Source organism: Cryptotermes secundus, unplaced genomic scaffold (assembly GCF_002891405.2).
Source record: "Cryptotermes secundus unplaced genomic scaffold, Csec_1.0 scaffold1236, whole genome shotgun sequence".
Taxonomy (NCBI): Eukaryota; Metazoa; Arthropoda; class Insecta; order Blattodea; family Kalotermitidae; genus Cryptotermes; species Cryptotermes secundus.
This window is the reverse complement of record NW_019724604.1, coordinates 53,934-77,116: the sequence shown is the minus strand read 5'-3', so window position 1 is coordinate 77,116 and position 23,183 is coordinate 53,934. Positions and strand designations below refer to the sequence as shown.

General features: G+C 39.4%; 1 protein-coding gene across 1 annotated transcript in view; it reads right to left on the bottom strand.

Moving 5' to 3' along the window:
* The window catches only part of LOC111862537 (lysine-specific demethylase 4C), a gene marked incomplete at its 5' end in the record, with an annotated part of 116,017 nt that overhangs the window by 38,979 nt on the left and 53,855 nt on the right, over positions 1-23,183 (bottom strand). The window contains 4 exon segments of the mRNA XM_023848023.2: positions 1,447-1,629; positions 6,488-6,592; positions 7,346-7,473; positions 14,975-17,206. Coding sequence (XP_023703791.1) covers positions 1,447-1,629; positions 6,488-6,592; positions 7,346-7,473; positions 14,975-17,206 — 2,648 coding nt within the window.

The following is a 23,183-nucleotide window of genomic DNA, read 5'->3' as shown; positions in this document are numbered from 1 at the left end:
CCCACGAGGCGAATATCACGGTCAGTGGCGTTTCTCGGGGGAGGCCAAGTTCATCTGGGGCCCAACTGAGTCAACTGGAGGTGAAACATTCACAACACTGGCCAACCAAAGGGAAACAAAGACGATGTCATGTGCGTTCACTAAATAAGAAAAGAAGGAACACCCTTTTGTATTGTAAAAATGTGATGTTGCACAGTGTGTCGTGGACTGCTTCGAGAAGTGGCACACGCACGTCAAGAGTGTGAGGTATCGTAAACTGTGAAGTGAGGCAGTTCAAACTCGCGTACAGTCTGAACAAAATATTGTATACTCGTATAGTGTGATTATGTTTAGAAACTCAACATGTCTCAAGGTTGAAGGAAAAACTATGGGTAAGTCCTTGGGAATTTCATAATATATATAATGAAGATTATATTTTGCATTTCATGACAAAATAATCACGGTTAATTTTCGTTTGTAAAACTTGCTCTTTTGTGTATATGTAGAAAATTTTATTCTCTTTCAGTTGTTTTTAGTTTCTATTTCTATGTTGCACAGAGCGGAAAGTATGTAGTTTTTCCTGAAAGTCTGCAATGTTAAAGAATTAGGGCCAGTTAAAAGTCTGTATGTTAAAAGTTAATGGTCAGTCAAGGTCATTTGTGATATTTTACACAATCCTCATCTAAGTCTTTGATGGTGAAATTTTTGGGGAGAAAAAGTGCATGTATTATGCAAAAAGAAACAATACACAACGCCTGAGCTGTTAATATTAACCCTCTAAAACTTTTACAGACAAGTAGTATCATGCACATTAACAAATATCATGTTATATCCAAGCTGCCATTGTAATGCAAATTCACTGGCATGTCAAATTGTCTAAAACTATACAATTGAATTTGTTACAGAAGTTTACTTCCAAAAACTGTGGGCTGTCCTCCAAAAAATTATATATTTATCATTCAGCTTGACCATACTATCTAAAAAGGTAAAGTTTTGCTGTAACAGGCCATAGATGCCCACAGGGTCGTAAGACATCGAGGCTCCCACATTTACTCTATACAATCGGCTCACAGATGGCGGAGAGGTTGTCAGCCTTATGTGCTAGCCGCCCTTTACCCCCCCCAGGAAGATTCCTGGTACTAATTTCTGTTAGAGGTCGAGTTGACACCACAGCCACAGTGCAGCTGGAAGGATTAGGTCAACTGAAAAATCCTATGACATCGGGAATCGAATCCACAACCTTCTGGCTTGTAGAATAGTGCCTCAACAAACTATGTAAAATGTGGTGGACAGAATTACAGCAATTTCTAGTTTTTATAGAAATACAAACACTAAAATAAGACATTTTTATTTTGTTTATTTAAATGAAGCACAATTCATCATCAACGTTCTCTCACATATCAGAGCTCAACAAGCTAGTTTCTCATTCATACTGCACTGAATATAATGTTTCTGTCATATACTAACCACATGATGCATGCCAGAACGACATTTGTCACATGTCCAATCTATACGATCAGCAGAAGATGGCAGTACTGTCACACCATAGCAGCCTGAGTGCACACACACGCCACAGTCACGACAACTTAGAAGGAGAGAATTGTCCCCACCATCTGTCCCGCGCTTGCTCAGAGCCACGTTATTCAAATCCTGTTCACACAAGTGTCATGTTACATGTACACACCACTGTTTACACAGCACAAATTACAATTTATGTCTTAACAAATAATAAATCTGAAATATAAATTAAAATGAAACACAGATGATGACAGGTAATAGCTCAATTTGACTGCTAGGTATCACATATGAAGCCTGTGGCAAATGTGAAGTGACCCATTCCAGTTGAAATCCACATAAAATATTGTGGCAGCTGAAACCAAAACAGTAGAGCAGAAGAGATGACTGTCACTAGGGAATGGCTGGTAAACACTTTCCCAAGGAAACAGCTACCACAGCAATCAATCAACACACAACAAAAGAGGAACTGTTGCAAAAGGTGTTTTCTATGTGGTCCATTACAAGGTTATAAAACAAGAGCCTACCGGCAAGTTCAGTTATGGCTAGGGAAGTCATGAGAGTTGGTGAAGCATAGCCAGTTTAAACCAATTGAGAATGACCATGAGTTATGGCTGAGAAGCCAAAAATGTAAGGAAAGCTAGAGCCATGTGAGAGAGTTGCCAGCCAGTAACAACATGAGAAGAAGAGGATATCATTGGCATCTGTTACCAGGCATCCACTAGTGCAGATGAACTGAGAAGAATTAGTGCAAGCTATAGTGAACTGTAAAGTGCACAAATTAGTCAAAGCACTACAATTACTTGTAGTTAGTTTTAGTGTCAAATAAATCCATTTCCGATCCAAACCCTGTGTCTAGTCACTAAACATGTGACAATACAAAGTTATAACTTAAGCCAACATAACTGCTTAGCAGCTAAGTATTGTAATAGTGTCTCAAGATAATTGAAGATCAAAATGTGTGAAGGTGAGTTTTATATAAAATTTTATTTCAATGGTATAGATCATGAGTATAATTTCTACACCAATCAATAATACAGAAGTGGACAGAGATGATGATGATGCTGCTGCTGCTGCTGTAACCACCACCACGGCCACAGTCAAGATCACCACCATACCACCACTTCAGCACAACCATTTTCTTTAGACTAACGTCACTATGCACTATATTTTAATGCCACCACTATTTACAAAGTGCTACTGTAAAGTTCCTGGACTCTCACTGTTGCAACTGCCTTGGTGAAAGATGAGAGGGGAGGCCAAGGTCATACTTCTGCAAGCCTATTGCATCAGTCTGCCATGTGACACTGTGCTGTCAACATGCCTTGTTTTTACATGAGTGCTCTTTCAACTTGGGTTTCATTCTGTCTGCGATGGATGGCAAAATCGAGCAATGTGTCTGCACCAAGTTTTGCATGAAGCTCAGTAAATTGGCTACCAAAACTCTTGAAATGCTTCATGAGACCTTTGGAGAACATTCTTTAAGCCAGAGAGTGATTTTTGAATGGCATTCACGTTTCAAGGTTGGTCGAGTGTCAGATGAAGATGACAAACATTCAGGGTGACCAAGCACCAGCAAAATGACAAAATGTTGAAAAAATTCCAGAACTGATCCATGAAGACCATCACCGAACAATCCATGAGCTCACAGACACCACTGGAATCAGTTATGGAGTTGGTCAGGAGATGGTAACAGAAAATTTGGACATGCACAACATTGCCACAAAGTTTGTTCCCCAACTCTTGACAAATGACCAAAAGCGTCTGCACATAAATGCATGTCTTGAGCTACGAGAGAAGGCAAATGAGGACCCCAACTTTTACGAATATCTCTAGGATCATAATGCGTGATGAAAGTTGGAGTTACCTGTACGGTTATGATCCAGAAACAAAGCAACAATCATCGCAGTGGAAGAGCCAACAATCACCAAGAGCAAGAAAGGTGCAGCATGTCTGAAGTTCAACAGAGAGGATGCTCATTTTTTGTGACATGAAGGTAATTGTTCACCATGAATTTGTTCATCCTAACACTACAGTCAACTCTGACTTCTACTGCGACATTTTGAGACATAAACTTTTAGAGAAAAAGTAAAAATTTCAGCCAAGGAGAGGGTAAGTTATTGGAAACTGAAGAAGCATGAGCCATGGTTCAATAAATGATGTTCAAAACTACAAGAGCAAAAGAAACAAGCTAAAATGCAATGGTTACAGAATCCCAGCCAAGTAAATAAAAATAATCTGATAATGTAAGACATGAATCTAGCATACATTTCTCGACCAGAAAGCTGGAGTATCTGAACAACAAAATTAATGAGCTTAAAACACAGCGAGAACCATATCAGAGGAATAAATAAATGTAAAAAGAGCTACCAACCTTGAACTAACATAATGGTGAATATAAGAATTATGTCACTCAGTTACTGAATCCACATAGGATTAGTGAAGTTAGGCAGATGGAAACACCATACAGAAGTCACTAGTACCTGAGGATGAAACTGCCACTGCAAAGTTGAAAAGTTATGAATCACCACATACTGAACAAATTCCACCAGAACTGATTGAAGCAGGAGATATTCACAGATCCACAGACTCATTAATTGTGTTTGGAAAAAGGAAGACCTGCTTGAGCAGTGAAATAGTTTATTAATTGTTCCGATTTATGTGCATGGCAATAAACCTGACTGTAGTAATTATCAAGGCATATCACTGCTATCTACTTCATACAACATTTTATCCAATATCCTTCCCGCAAGGTTAAGTCTACACGTAGACAAATTTACCAGGGATCGTCAGTACTAATCAGATGTTCTGCATTGGTCAAATAACGGAGAGAACATGAGAATACAATCCACACACACAACTGTAGAATTGAAGCAAGAAAATTCCAGGTGCAGTCATGTGAAATGTCAGATGGTTGCTGTAGACAGTTATGTACACCAAGTGTACAAATACCGAAAATGTGTTCACATGATTGTCAAATCCTCCAAAACTCAGAGACACCAAATACAGCAATGTTTGCCATACAGCAAATTATATAGTTATAAACCGAATCACTTTAGAAACAACATGTAACTTTGACTTTTCCTAAGACTGGTTTCTGACTGTATGTATTATAATTAGTATTTATGGCAGTAAATATTTTCTTTCATTAGGTATCAACTTTTCCAATCGTAAATAACAAGTACCTCAAGCCTGTGCCACTACTACTGCAGGAATGACACATGGCACCTCTGCTGGAAAACTAGCCTTTATTTACATAGGTGAGTCAGAAAGTTTCAGCAGTGATTTATTTTAAAGCTTGCCGTGTTGGCTACACTGCTTATTTTGCATGCAAGTAGAAACATGAACTCATTACATGACTGTGAAATACTTTCAACCATGACTGGCTTAATTGTAGCATTGCTGTAGCATTGTTAAAATGACTGCTCCACTTTATGTTTGCAGCAAAGAGCAGTGTGCAATGATATGATATTGGGGGGGCGAAGGTGTACCAGTGTACCAAATGCTTTCCTGTGGCAAAGTGTGTATAAATGGACGACAATGTTCAAAAATGGTTGCACAAGTGTCACAGACGCAGAACAATCAGGATCCCCCTCCATATCCATTACACAAAAATACACTGAATGAGTCCAAGCCATGATTCTGGATGATTAACAGGTGATATCATGAAGTGGCGCATCATACGACCATTAGTCATGGTTTTACTCATGGAATCATCTATGACCAGCTTGGGTATCATAATGTTTGAACAAGATTAGTTTCAAAACAACTCACAGGAGAACAGAAACACAGGTACTAAAAATCCATTCTACAATGGTTGTATGGTGTAGTTCAGTGAGCAGGAACACAGCAAGCAATGCAGCCATCATGTACAAACAGCCTCTCCATCACTCTCATCATTATTATTTTGCTGTTGTTATTACATCACTGCTGTTGGTGGTGGCATCTTAGCAAATTAGTATATCAATGAAAATCTTGAGGAACATGGTATTACTATGGAATGAAGCATTCATGTCTTGCACTGTATACAGTGACTTAAAGTGTGATGCAAAACATAGTTACAAAACAGAACTTAAGTCTTATTCTGACCTTTACAATTGGAAGTTTCTGCAGGATGAAAAGCGGCCTCCGTAGTCTAGGGGTAACGTTCCCACCTCATGACTCAAGGTACACGGGTTCAAAAACCTGGCGGAGGTCGTGGAATTTTTAAGGGCGGAAAAATTCAGGGAACAAGTACTCCGAGAGGGACTTTAAGCCGTGTGTCCCGTGTCGTAGATTTACGGCACGTAAAAGAACCTCATGTCTCTAGGAGACCTCTGAGCTAAATTACAGGCCCTTTCCTGCCCAAGTAGTCTCCAATGCCTCTGGTGGATGGGGGAAGCATCAAGGTACCGGGGGCTGACCTCATTGGCTCTACGGGGGCTGATGGCACGCACCGTTACCAGTAGGGTATGGCGACAGTAGAAATTAAAAGGGGGACGTACAATGGACAAATAACTGGTCTAAGTGCATGGGGAAACCCACCCCCTATCATAATACATACAATACATACATTCTGCAGGATGAAAATAAAGAAGAAAACAATACATGACACCACAAACAAGAGTGAGAGGTGTGTCAGAGTCAATGGCTATATGTGCCTGGATAAGAATCAAAGTAGATCACATAACCCAGTATACAATTAATTAAAATGAAACATGTGTCAATATGAAAAGTGGTCTAACATTTGGCAAGGCAGTAAAATAAAACAACAAATTTCAGATATGTGTATATCAGCCATTTGCATAAAAGTTTTTGAAGAAAAAAATATTACAGAAATATACCTACTTTACTATATTTCTCTACAAGCAATTAGCAATTATGTCAGCTGCTAGAATACACACAATCTTTGAAATCGAATACAATAATTATCTTTTCAGTAAATCTGATATGGAGGATATGAAAGCCAATGAGTGAAACAATGAAATTCAACAGCTTCTAAGAGAGCGGTTACCTTATAAGTTACAAAGTGACTTGAGGAAAGCCATACTGGACTTGTTGATGGCTTCTCAACAGGGTCAGAGTACTTCCAGTCAGCAGGCATACCACCACCACATCCCTAAAAAAATTTTATGTAATTTTCATAGTGATTAGATCATTCAACTTTTCTAGAAGAATGTCAAGGTGGACTCAAGAACACATTTTGTTATATTGGGTCCAATGTCAAGGCAAACTGACATTCAGCTATGTTACGACATTACACTTAACCCTTATTACACAATGGCTACTGTATATGCTGCCTACTTTAACACTGCCAGATTCTCTGTTTTGTCCACAAAGTATACTAATATGTTTCATGTGATTCTCATACTAAACAACCAACTGGTCTTTGAAATAGAAATGCATTGTTATGCTCTGTGAGGTACGATCTCATGCTTCAAAGGGTTAAGTGGTCACTCCTGCTATCTACTGGCTATCATACAAAACTGCAATAATGTGCAATTCACAAGAATAAACAGCCCCTACAAATTATAGATATATATTCCATACCAGAAGTTTACCTAGGAGAAGCGAGATATGTATGCACACACAACATACATACATATACATATTCTTCCCCTCCAACCCCATTTCGCTATTTAATGAGTATTTCTAGCAGTCCTGTCTTCTATATACACTTTCAAATATGCCTCTTCAAATTCAACCCACCCTGTTCAATATGTAGGGATAAGCAATGAAATGTTGTCACTTTGGACTAAATGATATGGCTGAGATTTCTTAAAGAACAGATTATATTTCCCTTTCCCCCCCCCCTCTCGAAGCATCTGGCATATCTCAGTTAAAGTATCTTCATCAGTACCATTCAACTCACCTTGCCTCTGCTGAATGCTGTACATAATGAGCAAAATGGGGCTGCCCGGCTCCAGTAATTGTTGAATGCCTTCTCTAGCTTAAGATTTGGAGGTGCATTTTGCAGTATATCCTGCAGATATCCAGGACCTATGACAATACAAGTATATGTAGAATTAAACAATGAGAATAAACTAATTTTAAAGCAACAATTTCTGTCTTGTTCTTTGGTTTAACAAGATACATCGTCCCTTTAATTATAAAAACAACTGCAGGGATAATAATTATACATCTCAGTGCTCTATAATTGTGCATAACCTATATTAATGTTTATGCCTAACTTACTCACTTACTTATAGAGCTGAGCCCTCCTGGAGGAGCCGCCAATTCTGCAGCTACTCAAGAATTTCCCAGCATTTTATGGAACCCAAAGGTTCATTACCGTGTTCACAAGAGCCCTCCACTGTTCCCTATCCTGAGCAAGATCAATCTAATCCATACCATCCAATCCTATCTCTCTAAGATCCATTTTAATACTGTCCACCCACCTACGCCTTGGTCTTCCCAGTGGTCTCTTTCCTTCTGGCTTTCCCACCAATATCCTACACGCATTCATGTCCCCCATTCGTGCTACATGTCCTGCCAACCTCATCCTCCTTGACTTGATCATTGTAATTATACTTGGAGAAGAGTACACGTTATGAAGCTTCTCATTATGCAGTTTTCTCCAACCTCCTGTCACTTCATCTCTCTTCGGTCCAAATATTCTCAACACGCTGTTCTCAAACACCCTCAGTCTATGGTAGACTTGAAAGGATTCTGACGATGGTGTATACTGTACTTCTTTTGGCTTGTTTTGGACTTCATCCATCGTCTGGTATGTAAAAGACAAAAGATCATGTTTCGGAGACTGGATCTGTCTCCCTCTTCAGGTGGGTGGGGAAGGAGACTAACTCTTTCTAACGGACCCAACTGAGTAGGTTTATCCTTCCCCACCCACCTGAAGATGGAGACAGATCCAGTCTCCGAAACATCATGGTCTTTTGTCTTTTACATACCAGACGATGGATGAAATCCAAAACAAGCCAAAAGAAGTACTTAGTCTATGTTCCTCCCTTAATGTCAGAGACCAAGTTTCACACCCATACAGAACCACGGGCAAAATTATAGTTTTGTATATTCTAATTTTTATGTTTTTGGACAGCAGACAAGAGAAGACAAAAGGTTCTGGACTGAATGGTAGCCAGCATTACCCGAGTTCAATCTCCTCTTAATTTCCTCCTGAATCAGGTTTTGATCTGCTATCATTGTTCCCAAATATCTTAAATGTGCCACATTTTCAAAACATGTGTTCCCTATCTTTATGTCATGATTTTGCCCTACATTTTGGTGATGAGACAGCAGCATATCCTTAGTTTTCTCTGTGTTTACTTCTAGACCAAGTTCTTTACTTGCGTCAATTAAAGTTTGTGTGTTTTATACCTAACACGTGAAAATTGTCAGATATACCTTAAAATATTCAACCAACACTATGTTCACAATACTGAGCATGCATAAAGTCATACAAATCTGCTGTTTTGTTGAAGATCAATATGATACCAAATTCCATATGCCAAGCTACAACCGTTCAACACCCACTTCTTTCACAAGCAAACGCACACACATATTTCAGGTGGACATCATGTCACTATGAAAGTTGTATGCAAAAAATAATCTTAAAATATTCCGTCATAATAATTTTAGGTTTATTTTTCCTCTGTCATTGCCATAATCTTTCTGTGCTCAGATTATGAAACTGTAGTTGTTATTTACATATTTATGAACATAAGTGCATTTGGCAACATCATATGTGACAGTACACCATTAGCGACTACTGTGGACTGTGCACATTACAGAATATTGTAAACTGGGTGACTCGATTGGAGGTGGCACACTTCAGAATTTTTTAACTGTCATAATTAAATAAGTTTTGAAAACATTTTGGTAAGATTAGTAAGAAAACTACCCATTTCATGTTAACTTTTGAATATACTTCTATTAAACTGCTGATTAAATGGTATCTTTTAATTCAATTTTTGTGGTATTCTTGTTGTTAGGCCCCTTCTTGATATATGGTATGCTTTATATTTCTCCTTTGCATCTGCTGATACTGTGTGTGAAATCTGAAGATAGGACTTGCACCACAGTGGTAAAATAGGATAAGAAAGAGAACAAAAATATTTACTGATATGCTGATAGTGCCCCTGACACGTTTTTGAGGGGTGTCAGAAATGTGTGTGTGGAAAAACAGAGCAAGTCCTGCATCTGATGTAATCCAGGTGTTTTATTTGTAATATGCATAGGCTGCTGGTGTGTCAGCCCCATTAGTGGTCCAAATCTCTGTCAATGTTATGAATTACTGGACAGCAGTCATTACTTTATAATTCCAGAAGAATGGACCACTTGACATGGGCTGTTAGCCCTGGACTACCAAATACAATACCCAAGGCAGATAAGCTTCCTGGCACTTGGCATGTGTGTGTTGGGTACTGAATTTAAGAGAATTAGGTCAAATCCAGAATATGTATCAGGAACTGTTGTACCTGTCATCAATAAGAACTGATCCACAAAATATATCATGTGAATCAAGATCTCTCAAAGAATAAACTGTGTAGAAGGTGGGAAATTAAATTAGTCAGCTCAACAGTGTTTCCTGATAGTACCACTGAGAACCAAATACTGCATACTGCAACTAAGATACTGGATGCAATGAAATGGGCCACAGTGACTTGTAATGGAGTGTGATGCTGACTAGAGCAAAGAAGATCCAGTCCTTAACCAAGCCATCCTTCCACTGGCCCATCACCATCAAGGTCGTCATAACGGTGGGCTTAAAACCACATATGCTTAATATATGAGAGAGAGAGAGAGGTTACTTCCTGAAGACGATGGCTGGGTCACAATACTGTGTTAGGGACTGTAGGTCAGGGAACTGTGTACAGACACCATTCAGCTTCATTGTAGCAGGTCCATAAAGTGTGGTAAAGAGTAAATAACTGCAGAAAAGTGAAAAATGTTGTGCCTTCAAGGGAGAATCTTCCAGTCTCCCTCTATGTTTACTTTCAGAAGTACCTGAAATGTAAGCCAGCAAGTCTGATGTGTCAGATTGGGAGAAATGAGAAACTTGTTGAGTAAAACACAAGCAGATATGGAAAAAACATGTATGGAGACATTGGTGAATGTGGGGGTTTTGTGGTAGGCAATCAACATTAAAAGGGGGCTCGCAAGGAAGATGAAAGAGATGATAATAGACTGGTATTGATAATTCAAGGAAGCGGTAGAAGGAAATATGAAGGAAAGGAAAACTTAAAAGCCCCTATTCTGCACTCCGGTCGGGATGTGGACTGACCTGTCTCAAAGGGACATATGTTTCTAATATACAAAAGTAAAATAAGGACAACAGCAGCAAGGTCCTGTTTCTTTTTTAATTAAATAATTCACATTTTTCCTCCATGACTGATGCATTCCCTGCAATGAACACATACACAGTTCACAATGGCCCCATGCTTGCTTTACAATATCATTGATGGTTTCAGTGATACCAACTTCCACTTTATCCACACATTCAAATTTTCTCTATAAAACCTCATTCTTCAAAAAACCCAGTATGTAAAAATCTGATACAGTCAGGTCTAGGCAGTGGTGTGATCATGGAACAGGAAACCTTTTCCAGCCCAGTCCCTCTCACCCATTTGTGCAGGAATCACATGCTCTACAAAAGGGCAAGCTATGGGAAGAAAAGAAAACAAAAAGAACACATCACATACCTGTAACCAAAACATCAACATAAGTCTATAGGAAGAATCCAGTGCTAAATAAGAACACACTGGTGAACACCTGAAAATCTTGCAACACCAAGCAAAAGAGATGCGACAACATAATGAAAAGAATATATACATAGCTTTTAACACATACTTTAATTTCAATTCCAAATTAGATTTAAAAAGAAAATTGTAATATCTAATATATTTCATAACATAAGGTCATTACATAAACAACATACCTGTAAAAAGTACACCCAATGTGTAAACACTGGCCAGTGTAGGCAGGTATAGCAGATGGAAGGGTGATTGTAAAGGCCCAATGTGCCTGACAATGGCCACAAGAGGTAGAAACATACAGTACATGCAAACGTATGGTGTGTTTACACCAGGACTGTGTTGAGTGAATAATAATATTAAACATTAGACTTTCCCCTTAGAAAAAGCACAATAATTCACATATCGCAGCACAGGGTTCCTTCTTCTCAGAACCATGTTTCTGCAAGCATTTCGCTTTCACATTGAAATTCAGGAGGTATAAAGTTCTGTAAAATGTCTAGGTAACATTCAATAGTTCAGTAACATATTATTATCCTCAAAGAAACATGGCACAGTCGGCAACAGTACACTACAGAGTGACTCAGTCTTCCTCAGTGTAACTTTTCAGGATATTATTCAGCCTAGAAACTACTGTACTGCTTCTTTACACCTCCACTAAGATCAATGCAAGCCTCATCTGTCATAAAAAATTGAAAAAGCAGTAATGTACCACAGTCAGAATTTCAAGGGCTTGCTCTGTGACATGGGAGGCAGGAGAAAAAACTTAAAGGTAACTGCAGCACATGTCATATATACAGGGTGTCCCAGGAGGAATGGACCAAACTTCGGGAGGGTGTTCCTTATGTTAAAGTATGCCGATATAACCCAAAACACCTATGTCCAAAGTTGAACGGTTTCGGAGATAATGGCCCAAGAAAAGTGTGGTCTTCTGGCAGGTCCACGCACTGTACCTCTCAGCTGAGAGGCCTTATCTGTGTTTGTCCTTGAGTGCGGTGATACACCCTAGCTGGGCTTATGTAGTTGGCTTTATCAGAACGCGCAGTCAGTACGTTACATCAGCGCTTGCCATTCATGTGTCATGTATAGTGCTTGGAAACCCTAAGGACAATTATGACATGGCAAGTGAGTTTTTTGTACTTCAATTTTATGGCTTCATGTCACTCACAAGTTAGTTTGATGTTACGTACATTATTAACCTTACAGAATCCACATATCCCTGCCAGTTTTAATATGTATTTTGTAATCAACAAGTGTGCAACGCCGGTCAAAGTTTGACACTTCTCTGGCCATTATCTCCGTAACCGTTCAACTTTGGACATAGGTGTTTTGGGCTATATCAGCATACTTTAACATAAGGAACACCCTACCAAAGTTTGGTCCATTCCTCCTGGGACACCCTGTATACTGCATAATACATATAATGTAATACAACAACCAAATAATTACTCCATGGAGCAGAGTCCTTCTCAAGCAGCTAATATTTGTTCAGCTCGAGAAGAAATTCTCTTTATCTTAAGTAATCCAAAGGTATCAGGTTCACTAGAACTAGCAACTGGTCCCTATGATCAGTCCGATAAATCCAGTCCACATGCTCCCATCCTATTTCTTTATGGTCTGCTTGAATATCCTTCCATTAAGTCCTACATATTCCAAGCAGTCTCTTTCTTTCAGATCATGTACAAAAACTTTACATGCATTCCTCTTCTTTCCCATGCATGCTACATGCCCCAACCATAACATCCACCATAATCTGATCTTCCTACAAAAATTCTGTGCAGAGTACATATTATGAATCTCCTTATTATGTAGTTCTCTGCAGCATCCTATTGTCCTCAGCACCTTGATCTCAAACACCCTCAATGTATGTTACTCCATTAATGTGAGAGATGACATTTACACCCATATAAATCTAAGGAGTTTGTTGTTTTTCATCCTACCTTGTTGTCGTCCTATGTTTGTTCGTAGCGTGCGGTGTTGTTTTTACTGTTCTAGTATGTACTGTGTCATGCAATTTATACTTCCTGAGTTTGTGATGTTAATGTGGATGTGTTCCGATGTTGCATTATGAGGTCAAACATGTTACATTGGTTATTACTGTCCTTTGTGTGTTTTTGTTCTTCTATTAATTTATTGACCTTATTAAAACGATATATATGGAAATCTTCTTTTACATTCATGATGCCTCCTTTTATGGCTTTCTCAATCATTTCCATGATTATTGCAGAACTACCTTCCCAAGAAAGACAGGCAGCACAAGTTCGGCCCCATCAAGAAAAACGAAAGGGCAAAGGACACAAACCAATTCGGTTAAAGAATTTTAACTTAAATAACAAAATTTTTTTTAAAGAACTTTAATGCATCGAGGACAATTGCTGTAGTTGTAAGAAATTTGGATTTTGTATAAAGTGTATATTACAAATATTGTACGAGGGGGCACCCAAAAGAAACCAAACTTATTTTTTTTTAAACTTATTTATTCAAATTTTAAGCACAAACCTTCAATCCCCTTCAAAGTACTCTCCACTTACACTAATACACTTGTCTAGTCTTTTATTCCATTTTTCAAAACATTGTCTAAATTCATCTTTTGAGATGCTTGACAGCGCCTCCATCGTTTTTTCCTTCACCTCAGTAACATGAGCAAAATGCTTTCCTTTCATGTCTCTTTTCATTTGAGGAAACAAGAAAAAGTCGCACGGGGCAAAGTCGGGTGAGTATGGAGGGTGAGGAACAGGGGTCATACCATTTTTGGTCAAGAACTGTCATACAGACAGGGCTGTGAGAGCAGGGGCATTGTCATGATGGAAAAACCAGTCACCCGACTGCCACAAATCTGGCCGCTTCCACCGCAAACTGTCCGTCGTCGATCTTCCTTGATGATTTCATGAATTTTTTCAACATTTTCATGTGTTCGGGCCGTGGAAGGACGACCAGAACGAGGTTTGTCATCAATTGACATTTCACTATTTTTTAAACGGGAAAACCACTCAAACACTTAAGTTTTCCCCATAGCATCATCCTTGTATGCCGTTTTTAACATTTCAAGAGTTTCTGTTCCACTTTTCTCGAGCAAAAAGCAGAATTTCACTGCCGCACGCTGTTCACGAAAATCAGCCATTGCAAAAACGACGATCACACAAAACAGTTGTCACTATAAACTCTGCCGAAACTAGTCCTTACCTTCTGAAGCAACGGCAGTCGGCTTATCAACTCAGGAATGTTAGCTCTATGCGCTCATAGCGGCAAAACACGGTACTACAAAAGCTCTGCCCACAAAAAAATTAGTTCGGTTTCTCTTGGGTACCCCATCGTTTATTTATGTATTTTAAAAATCAAAACACCCAATGTAATAGTAGTTTCTAAAAGTATTGATGTTCCCTCCGATGATGGTCTGTAGGGACCGAAACATGTTAGGGTGCTAAAAAGTGAAGCAGTAAAAGCTTCAACAGTCACACTGGACAGAACTGTTTCATCATTTGTAATACTGTTAGTGTGACGGACCAGAATGAAACAAATCAAATTCACTGAGTTATGATATAACCCTACAAGGTCTCTAGGTATGATATGTATAAATAAACATCTCATCTTAGAAATATATTGTCACATTCACGTCTGAATCAAATAACCTTTATCATAAGTACACTGCACAACTGTGCCAGTGCATGCACTGATTCAGCTGCCACCAGCAGGCTTAACAATATGAAACCTATTACCACCAAGTCTGTAACCAGTTGACAGGGCTATAGAAGCAGGGGATTTAACTCCAGCTGATTAAGGTTAACAAAACTTACATTTTCGGTTCTTTGCAGTGATGTGTGCAGTGCTGGCAGTCTTAATACTTGTATTATTCTCTGGTGTTAACTGAGGAGGCTGGCTACTTCCCTCCTCGCCACTGGAAGTCAACTGGTGAGAAATGGCTGGCTCAAGCAAAGGAGGAGATACTTCAAGTGATGGTGGTGTGGTATCAGTTGTCTTCTCCAATATCACCTCATGTCCAAGTGATGGACAATGCTTGTCCGGCTGAGTCATTTGTGGCTTGTTGTTGCTACTGGTCACATCAGATGTTGGAATGTTCCCCTTTTGGAGACCTGGGAGAGACTTGTCAGAAGTATTATCATGTCCAAACAGTGTGACAGAATTATCATCTCTGTCTGTTGCCAACATGCTTTCAACACAAGATTCCAGAGCCTCTTGCAGTTCAGTAGTATAACGAGACATCTTGCCATGTGCATTATGTATGATGTACTTTGGCTTTCTTCGGTTTGGCTTCCGATTTGTTGTCACAATTGCTGTGCTCTGCTCTTTAATGGACAATGGCAGAGCTGATGTAGGCTTCCTTGTTATTACTACCTTGGAAACATGGGGAGGAGTGGCGAACATGTTTGGTTTATTCATCTGGCTGGGCTTCACCACCAACTCAGACTGGCTCAGTTTTGAAACAGACGAAGTAACGGGTTTGTGTGGGAATGTAATATTGTCAGGTTTTGATACCAACCGGGATGAACTTGGCTTTGGAATATAAGATGAAGTACCAGACATTCCTGAAACTGAAACATCAACATGGGAAGTCTTTGTAAACTGCTGGGACTCTTCTGATTTCACACCTGTGTTTGTCATCTCACGGAGTGTATCTTGTTCAGATGCAGCAACTTGCACTGAATGGAGAGGTGGCCCCAAGGACATACTCTTTGAATTTGTGGAGACATTGCTAGGTTGATCAAGTTCATAAGTGGCCCTTTGGTTGGGCCGACAGCTCTTTTTAGCAGGTTTCACTCTGTGTAAGGGCTTTATTTCACCTGTCTCAGTGTTACATAAGTACACTTCATTCTTGCGGTTTATCTGGATCCGAAACTCAGTCTGAGGTTTAGGTTCACATTTTGACTTTTCCATTTTTGAACTTGTGCAAGGAATTTCTGCCTTAAATACATTAGCGGTGTGTTCAGAAACGGTACTGCTCGTGCTTGCAGTTGGCACTGCTGGACTATTAGACACTTTGTTGTCTGAAAGGTGGGTGGAAATCTGACCTGTGTCCAGCTTCACATCATAACTCAGCTTTGGTTTGTGAAGGCTAGAGACTGGAGTCACACTGACTTCTCTACATTTGTGCAGAGCTGCCATTGTCTCCTGCAGGGAATGAGAATCTGCATCTTGAATTCCAGCAGATGTACCAACACCCTGCTTCTTCAATTCTAACAACCCATCTACTGCATTTATCACTTTCTTATGTGATTCTATTTCTGACAAACCTGAAGCTGATGCCAAACCTGTCACAGGAATCTGCATTCTATTCAATCTGTCACATTCTACTCCAGAAACAAATGTAGGTGTTGTCATCATTGTTGCTACTGTATTGGTCACAGAAACAGAAACTGTTTCAGTTTCAATCTTTTCAGTTCCCATCATTTCAGCTTCAATTTTTTCAGTTTTAATTCCTTCAGCTCCATTTTCCCTACTTCCAATCTTCATCTTCACAGACTGTTCACATTCACTCTCATCGTTTTCAGTCTTATCAGTTTTAACAATGTAATGTTTCAGTTCTACTATGCTATGTCTATCTAAGCTCTCAGCAGCCACTGCAGAATTCTGAATACTACTTAGAGAACTGCATGTTTGTGAATTCCCAAGAGATTTCACAGCTGAGCCCTGGTTTGAAACATAAGTACCTTTTGCAACGTGACTGCCAAATTCAACTACAGAATTCTTGCCGACATCCTCCATCTTGATGGTTTCCCTTTGCCCAGTGTCTTCATTACTAATTGTGGTTTCCTGTTTGCCACCTGCAAGGTTATCCTTATTTTCACCACTGTCTAGTAACTCACGCCTTTTGTAATATGTTCGACTCTTCTTATTAGTCTGCATAAATCTGACATATTCATCCAGGTAACCCACAGATTTTGATGGAGAACACGCAATGGGCTGATTTCCAGTAACAGGTCCTGAATTTCGGGATGGTGATGTGAAGACCTGACCAGCTCTAGAATGAGGCGCACCAGATTTGGACACTGCTAACTGCATTTTGACATCTGCAACAGTAACATCATCATGTTCCCCACACATATTATCATAACATCCATTCATGCACATCACTCCACAGAAACTCCATAAAAATATGTTTCAAACAAGCATACATTTTCAGTGTTCATACAAAATAATATATTGTGAAAGAAAATTGTGTTCCTCCACCTGCACAATTACAACCAAGAACAGTATCTGCTTATATGAAATGATACATATGGAACTGTTCAGGAGATTCAATTTGCACAAGAAGAAGTGGCAGTGGTGAAGACAACATGAAATGTGAATAAAATGAAAAAACTGATGATGGTTTATACTTTTAAAAAGCTCTCATTTCCAAACTCCGTTCAATAATAAATTTCAAGATTAGGAAATTGATATTTTCAAAGATTTAAAAGTTATTAATACAAAATCTGATTCCTTTGAAGCATATCTCACATCAAATTAATTCCAACAGTCACAAAAAAAATAAGATGTCATAATTCATTTTAAAAGTAAAGGCATCCCTAACAGGCCGTGGAGGCCCATAGGGTTGTGAGACGCCAAGGCTCCCATATTTTCTAGATAATCGGCTCACAGATGGCGGTAAGGTTGTAGCCTTTCGCATCGGCCACCCTTTAACCCCCAGGAACATTCCAAGAATATTCCTGGCACTCATTTCTGTGAGAGGCTGAGTCGACCCCAGGGCCAAAGTGCGGCTGGAAGGATTAGGGAAATGAAAAAATCCAATGACCTCATCGGGATTTGATCCTGCGACCTTCCACCTTGTAGCATAGTGCCTCAACCAACTACGCTACCTTGCGCCCCCCTTAATTCATTTTATCCATGTTTTTTTATTGTGTAACAATTCCCTTTTATTCAATGGGCAGAGGAATAGACTATGAGGAAAATAGGAACAGAGCAGGACATGTTTTAAATTCACATTATTTGGTTCCTAATACAAAGGATTACAATTATAATACAAATTCAGCAAACACCTGCTCAAGAAACAGAAGAGTAATCATATATCAAACACTTTATGCAAACAATCGACTAAAATAATGCTAAAATGGCACAAAGGAGCAAAGCAGAAAAAGCATCTAAAATACACGAAGGCCCAAACATTAACAAAATAAAAAATCATGCAAGCAAAACGAAAGCAGACTTAAGCCAGTCACATTTTCAGGTAATTTGGTATCTCTCAAAGTTCTTTCTGTGCTGGGTTAAACCACATTCTATGTGTATAAGTATGCATATGTGTGTGTGATTACCTCCTTCCTACTTTGTTTTGTTTCAATTGAAGAGATGTGATCCGCGCAGTACAAAGTGGACTGACTTCTGCAGATAAATCACACACCTGTCTGACAAAAGCTTAATCAATGTACCTCACCCAGTAGCGTAGTTGGTCGAGGCACTATGCTAGAAGCCAGAAGGTGGTGGGATTGAATCCCGATAAGGCAGATTTTGTCAATTTACCTAATCTTTCCAGCAGCACTATTGCCCTGGGGTCGACTCAGCCTCTAACAGGAATGAGTACTAGGAATATTCTTGGGGGTAAAGGGCAGTCGGCGCATAAGACTGGCAACCTTACCACAATTTATGAGTTGATTGTCTAGAAAATGTGGGAACCTCAACATCTCACAACCCTATGGGCCTCCACGGCCTGTTACAGGGATAGCTTCATTTTACTTTTTTTTTTTTACCTCAATCATGGAGCACTGCTTTACTTACCTGCTGAGTGCTGGGATGAGTGCCTGGAGGGGACACAATGTCTGGCGACAATATATACCTTCTAAATGTTCCACACATAAAAATGTTGGTTTTTGGCTTAGTGGGGGGTGGAGTCCAACTAGGTCCACTTGGCATGACGGCCACTGATTGGCCTATGTCCCAGGTGATTATGATGATTGAGAATTTGGTGGAATGAACATCAGCAGGGAAAACCGAAGTACTCAGAGAAAACCCGCCCCAGCGCCACTTTGTCCACCACAAATCCCACTTGACCAAACCCGGGCCACCACGGTGGGAAGCCAGCGACTAACTGCTTGAGCTAAGGCGCAGCCTTTAAAAATTTTGCTTCATCAGAACAGCAAATTCTGTTGAGACAGGTCCCATCCTCATCAATGTGGGGAAGCATTTCTAGAGCAAACCATTTTCTTGGGTCCTAATCTGTGAGTGTTAACTTCTAACCCAACTAAAGCCTGTAAGTACATAATTGTAGCCTCTCGTGCAAAACACCATGCACAGCTCAGTGAGAAAGGACTCATTCTAAATTTGTTCAGTGAACAGGCTTGCAGAGGCTCTTGTGAAATATTTTGCCTATGCATCCAGCAATGTGTGATGGGAAGGCCATTGCAGTAAGACATTCCCCATCTCTTTTACACATCATTCCCACTGCATCACAGACATGTCAATCAGTGTTGCTTGGTTCACACACATCTGATTAAATTTATGTCAAACTCAAGTGCATCACTGAGACTCAGCCAACCAAAGAACTCAAGTCCACTTTCTGCCATACACAGTATAACTGCTCTTCAAGAGAAGAAAAGTGGGATCGAATGGAGCTGCTCAAAATACATATGCACAAAGGTGACTTGATCACACAGGAAAATAATTTGGTAGAACACTACATGAAAATGTTTGCAGCGTTACGCCAGCTTCCATGCCACGTGCATAATACTTTGTTTCCATGACAATTAGGTCCAAATATCCTGTATATAACTGACAGTAAAGAACTAGGGACATAAGTTGTGTTGGCAAAGGAAAAACATAATTTACACTGTCTTAGAAATAGGCTTCAGTACAGTAGCAATAATTAACGGTCAACTAAATTTTGCTGGTTCAAACTGAAGGCTTCGTGCTAATACAAGTAAATTTTTCCAGCCACCAAGACAGAACTGATAATCATAGTTTGCACCTTTACAAGAAACTGTTAATTTCTTCATATATTTGCTCTTCAATTGCAATCAAAACAAAGTAAAATAATTTCAATCCCCTCCCAAAAGAATCACAGATTATCATGATAGATGAATATGATGTAGCCATGGAATAAACTATCACATACAGTAATTTTCACATTTTCTGAGTTCTGAATACTACTACATAGTTGGTATTTATAGCACTAACTGCCACTGCAACTTGCTTGCATGCTGACGTGAAATTTACTGAGAATGCAAAAAGAAAAATAATATAAACTACATTGTATTACCAATGTCTTCATACCAGATATTAGGGAATGCGGTTTGTTACAGTTTCAGGACATCTTCAGTGGCATTCCCTCTGAGCTTCCATGCTATAATCTGTTTTCTTATTCTACTCTTCCCATTCATCTCACATATTTTTTCCAATCAGTCTGCTAAGTCTATGTAAATCTTAATGATTGGTACATTTTTCTGTAAAGGCCATTTCATTTATGATCTAATAATGCAAAACCAGCAGTCCCTGTTATAAATCTCATTTCTGATTCTGATAATTTAATTTCATCTGTTTCTCTGATTATGCAGGCTTCACTTCTGGTGCTGCCAAACTTGTATAAATGTTACTGTTTTTATACTAATCAAGGTTTTAAATTTGATTTATTGCTCCAGTTACTTATACATATATATTTTTTATTCTATGACATTTTCTTTCATATTGTGACAGGGCAGCTGAAACACTAGAGTAATGGAACAGCTCAATAAAAATGTGTTGTGGCAACGGATACAAATGCGACAATAGCAAAACTGCTGGAAGCAGTGTCTTCTATATGTTGTCCATCTCGTGGCTATATTGCAAGGGGCTCTGGGGAAAATTGGCTGAGTCCTGGCCACAGTAGCGAGTGACGACCAGAAGCAACTAGGACCTGGAAGTCCAGGGTTGGCAGTTTGTGAGTGCAGTTCACAAGCTGTAAGTGAGCAGTGGCAGCTCATGCTTGGCCATGAAGAACCTCCATGGTTAGCAACCACAACTGAACGACAACTAGTGAAGGTGGTAACCAAGCAATGACCAGTGAAGACAGAACGAGACTTTACATGTGCTATAGTGATATCTTATGTGTGTAGATTAGTGATAGTGTTATAACCATTTGTAGTTATATGAGTTGTAAATGTTCAATAAATCCAATTACCACTAAACTCCATGTCTAGTAACTAACACATGACAATATGATGGCCCTACAAAGCAGTGTTTCTCAACCACCAGACCACAGCCCAGTACCAGGACCTGGCATCAATTATACTGGACCCTCGTCTAATAAAAAGAATTTACCAAGCTGTAGTCTCACAAAGGCTGAGAAACACTGCTATAATTCAGCACAGACACTTCAGGAATTTATACATTTAAATACTTTCTTACCAGGGCAAATTTTGCTCTTAACAGGGTTTTTAGCTAAAAAGGCAATGATATCTGTTTTTCCAACTGTAAGTGACACTTAAATTTCTGTGAGTTATCTGTAAACTATTTACTTCACAGTGTAATACATACACTGCTATAAGTACCTGAACTGTCTGAAACAGCAAATCATTTATGCTGAAGCTTTTGTTACTATGTATTCCTCACAGCTCCCCCCCCCCTCCATCATTATCCATCTTAAATTTTGAACAAGATGGGAAAGCCCACAATTCTGCTCACTCCCTGCTGATGGATCTCTCATTCAGACAAATCAAATTACATTTTTTGCTGAAATGTTTTTAATGTTGTATTTGTGTAACGCTCACTGTGAATTCAATGGAAAGTGTTATTTGTTATGTATACTCTCATACTGTTAATATCTGACCAAGTTCCTTCCCTGTATCCTGTTCCATCCTTTTATGCAACTCTGCACAGTATAGCATATGAACAAAGTTACAATTTTTCATTTGGCTTTCCAGAAGTATCAACTTCGCTCTGAATGCCTTGATAAGTGCAAATAAATCACAGACCAAGTTATTTTCACCCTGCAACTTTAAATTCAAATGGTTCATATGGTTTACCAGATCAGCAAAACTGCTAATTTCCAAAACCACTTGGTATCTGATAAAAGTGGTTCGTGATTGTTTTTCTTGGTAAGAAATATATCAATTTCATTCCTGAGCTGCAAGAAGCGCGAAATAGCCTTTCCACAGCTAAGCCATCAATCTGCAGTATAATATGTCAGGTCAATAAGATCGGAATCACATTTACCAGTACTAGTTCAATTGGCACATTTCTGTGCAATTCTTTCGCGGGCTGGATAAAATCACATTGCGGGCCACATGTGGCCCACGGGCCATAGTTTGGATACCCTTGCCCTAGAGTATGCCAAAACATTCTTCAGAGCTAACCTCAACCCTTGCCCTAGAGTATGCCAAAACATTCTTCAGAGCTAACCTCAACCCTTGCCCTAGAGTATGCCAAAACATTCTTCAGAGCTAACCTCAATCTCATACCAAAAGCATATTCTAACAGATCAAACAGAGTAGCGCCCCTGACTCCTTCACCAGAAGATGGACTCAGTTCCAGCTTCTAAAATTCTGTGTTCTTTGTAGACCAGAGAAGAAACTAAGTCCAAACACTCAGTAATCCTCAGCCTTATAAATCATCATCAGAACCCTTTAGAAATGAACACTTCAACAGCATTTTAATTGTAAGTACTGACTGGTACAAACTGTGAACAATGACTGTGGATAATGAGGGGTTTAAAAGAAGGCCAGAACACCTTCTGTGAGTTTCCCTGCATGAAGGCAGGTTCAAATACCTCCATTGTACCCCTGCAAGTTGTAGGGAGAGATGAAAAGGGAACCCAGTGCCTGGAGGTATAACTGGGCCACCCTATTCCTGGGGGATATAAATACAGGGACCTGGTCTGCCCAAGCTGAGGAACTATAAAATCTGAGACAGTAATATATGGCCATGAGTCCCATGGGACTTGGACCTAAGAATGACTGCACTGTGGCAAGGGCCAGCGGCAGCTGCAAATGACAGACGATCACAGAGGGCACCTAACATCAACTAACCTGAAAATGTTGAAAGTAATAAAAAGTGTTCTTGGGCCCCAAATGGCGGCTTGAC